Source organism: Arachis ipaensis, chromosome B4, assembly GCF_059453495.1.
Source record: "Arachis ipaensis isolate K30076 ecotype BB chromosome B4, ASM5945349v1, whole genome shotgun sequence".
Classification (NCBI taxonomy): domain Eukaryota; kingdom Viridiplantae; phylum Streptophyta; class Magnoliopsida; order Fabales; family Fabaceae; genus Arachis; species Arachis ipaensis.
The window spans coordinates 142,698,250-142,700,096 of record NC_142439.1 but is presented as its reverse complement, the minus strand read 5'-3'; the positions used below and the strand labels follow the sequence as shown (position 1 = coordinate 142,700,096).

The window sequence follows — 1,847 nt, the reverse complement described above, 5'->3', positions numbered from 1 at the left end:
TATTTTTATCTATTGCAGTTTAGCTTCTCTTATTACTTGTCTCAAATAAAGTGCAACTGTTTTCTGAACTTTTTGATGATGATTGTGATTAAACTTTGGTTATGCACTAGTTGAATGTCCTTGTTGAAATAGTAGGTGTATTGATATGGACTGTTCATTCTTTTTTTATTGACAGAAATGTCTACCACGACGCATATCACATTAATAATACACCATAGAGGTAGACTTGAAAGGGGATCGGATGGTAAGTTGTGTTATGCAGAAGGTGAAATTACTGAGGTGGAGTGAGTTAACGTGGATACTCTGAATGGCTTCTTCATTAGTGACCTATTGAAAGACATTGGGTATCTAATCATCTCCGATTTCTACTGGCGACAACCTGGAATGGAAATTGATGGTGGTTTGAGGCTTCTGCGACTTGACATGGATGTCGTTAAGATGTATGAAGCTGCTGTGGAGAATGGGCATAAGATTGAATTATACACAGAGTACCCAATTAGCCAAGCAGATGCTGTAGATACGAATGAAGAAGCTGGTGTAGAAGCACCTGATCAGGTTAATGTAACTCCACCTTGTGAAGGAGTTTATTTATTTATATTCAGTTGTCTTAGTCTTTCATCCATTGTATGGTCAGGGGCTAATTCCAGCAGTAAAGGATATCATGGCAGGTGCACATCACAGATTCTGTGCCATGCATATCTATCAAAACTTTAAAAAACAATGGCCAGACTTAGAAATGAAGGCTGCAATGTGGGCATGCTCAAAGGCTACTACACCACAAGAGTTTGAACTTGCAATGGGGAGGGTCAAGAGAATAAACCAGTACGCTTGGGAGTATCTTAACAAAATTTCTCTGCAACAGTGGTCAAGATCTCACTTCAGTGAGTACCCTAAGGTTGACTTTTATACAAATAACAATTGTGAGACCTTCAACGGCAAAATTAAAAAGATGCGAGGAAAGCCGATTATTACCATGTTAGAGGAAGTGAAAGGTTATGTAATGAGGATTTTGGCAAGAAACAAGAAGGCACTTGTCGGATATCATGGTAGAATAACCCCTGTGCAACAAAGCCGTTTGGAAATGGAGAAAAAAGAGAGCAACTATTGGAGGCCCTTCCCATCTGGTGATGAAGATGGGAATGTCTATGAGGTTCAAAGGCTACCTGTGAAGGTGAGTGTAGACTTGGGGAGAAGGACCTGTTCATGCAGGTTATGGCAGCTTACTGGACTTCCATGTAAGCATGTCTGTATTGCCATTGCATACCAAAATCGCAGGGCCGAGGACTTTGCTCACAACTGGCTTACTATGGGAGCATACAACCTAGCATATCATTGGATAGTTCAACCTGTCCCAAGCCAGGAGTACTGGGAGAAGGGAAACCACTATCCATTGTTGCCTCCTGTGTATAGGAAGCCTACTGGGAGACCTATTAAAAAGAGAGATGCTCGTAGAGATGGTCCTAGAGAGAATCCTGATCCCCATAGAACAAAGAGGAGATATGGCCCTATTAAATGTACATATTGTCTGAAGGTATAACCTAACATTCCATGTCTCATTTATTTACTTCTGCATATTGGTTGTCTTGTAAAGAAATTAAAATTGCAATTATTGCTACTGTTTTCTCAGACTGGTCATAAACAGCAGAGGATGTGACAAGAAGAAAGAAGCTATGGCTAGTGGAGGAGCTGCATCAGGTAGTGGTAGTCAGCATCCTGGTGCAGCAGCAACAACTGAAGGTATGGGTGTTGATGATCTTGATGAGGATGCTGTCAGAGAGCAAGAGATGTATTGGGAAGAGACTTTGGAGGCAGTAGATGCTGAAGCATCAGCTTCAGATTCACCCAGT

At 41.2% G+C, this 1,847-nt stretch overlaps 1 protein-coding gene across 1 annotated transcript; it reads left to right on the top strand.

Moving 5' to 3' along the window:
* The first annotated feature begins 384 nt into the window (after positions 1 to 384).
* Positions 385 to 1,537, top strand: LOC107637299 (uncharacterized). Its single transcript, XM_016340730.1, has 2 exons — positions 385 to 555; positions 635 to 1,537. Exons 1-2 carry the CDS (start codon positions 385 to 387, stop codon positions 1,535 to 1,537), a joined length of 1,074 nt encoding a protein of 357 aa, XP_016196216.1.
* Positions 1,538 to 1,847: the final 310 nt, after the last annotated feature.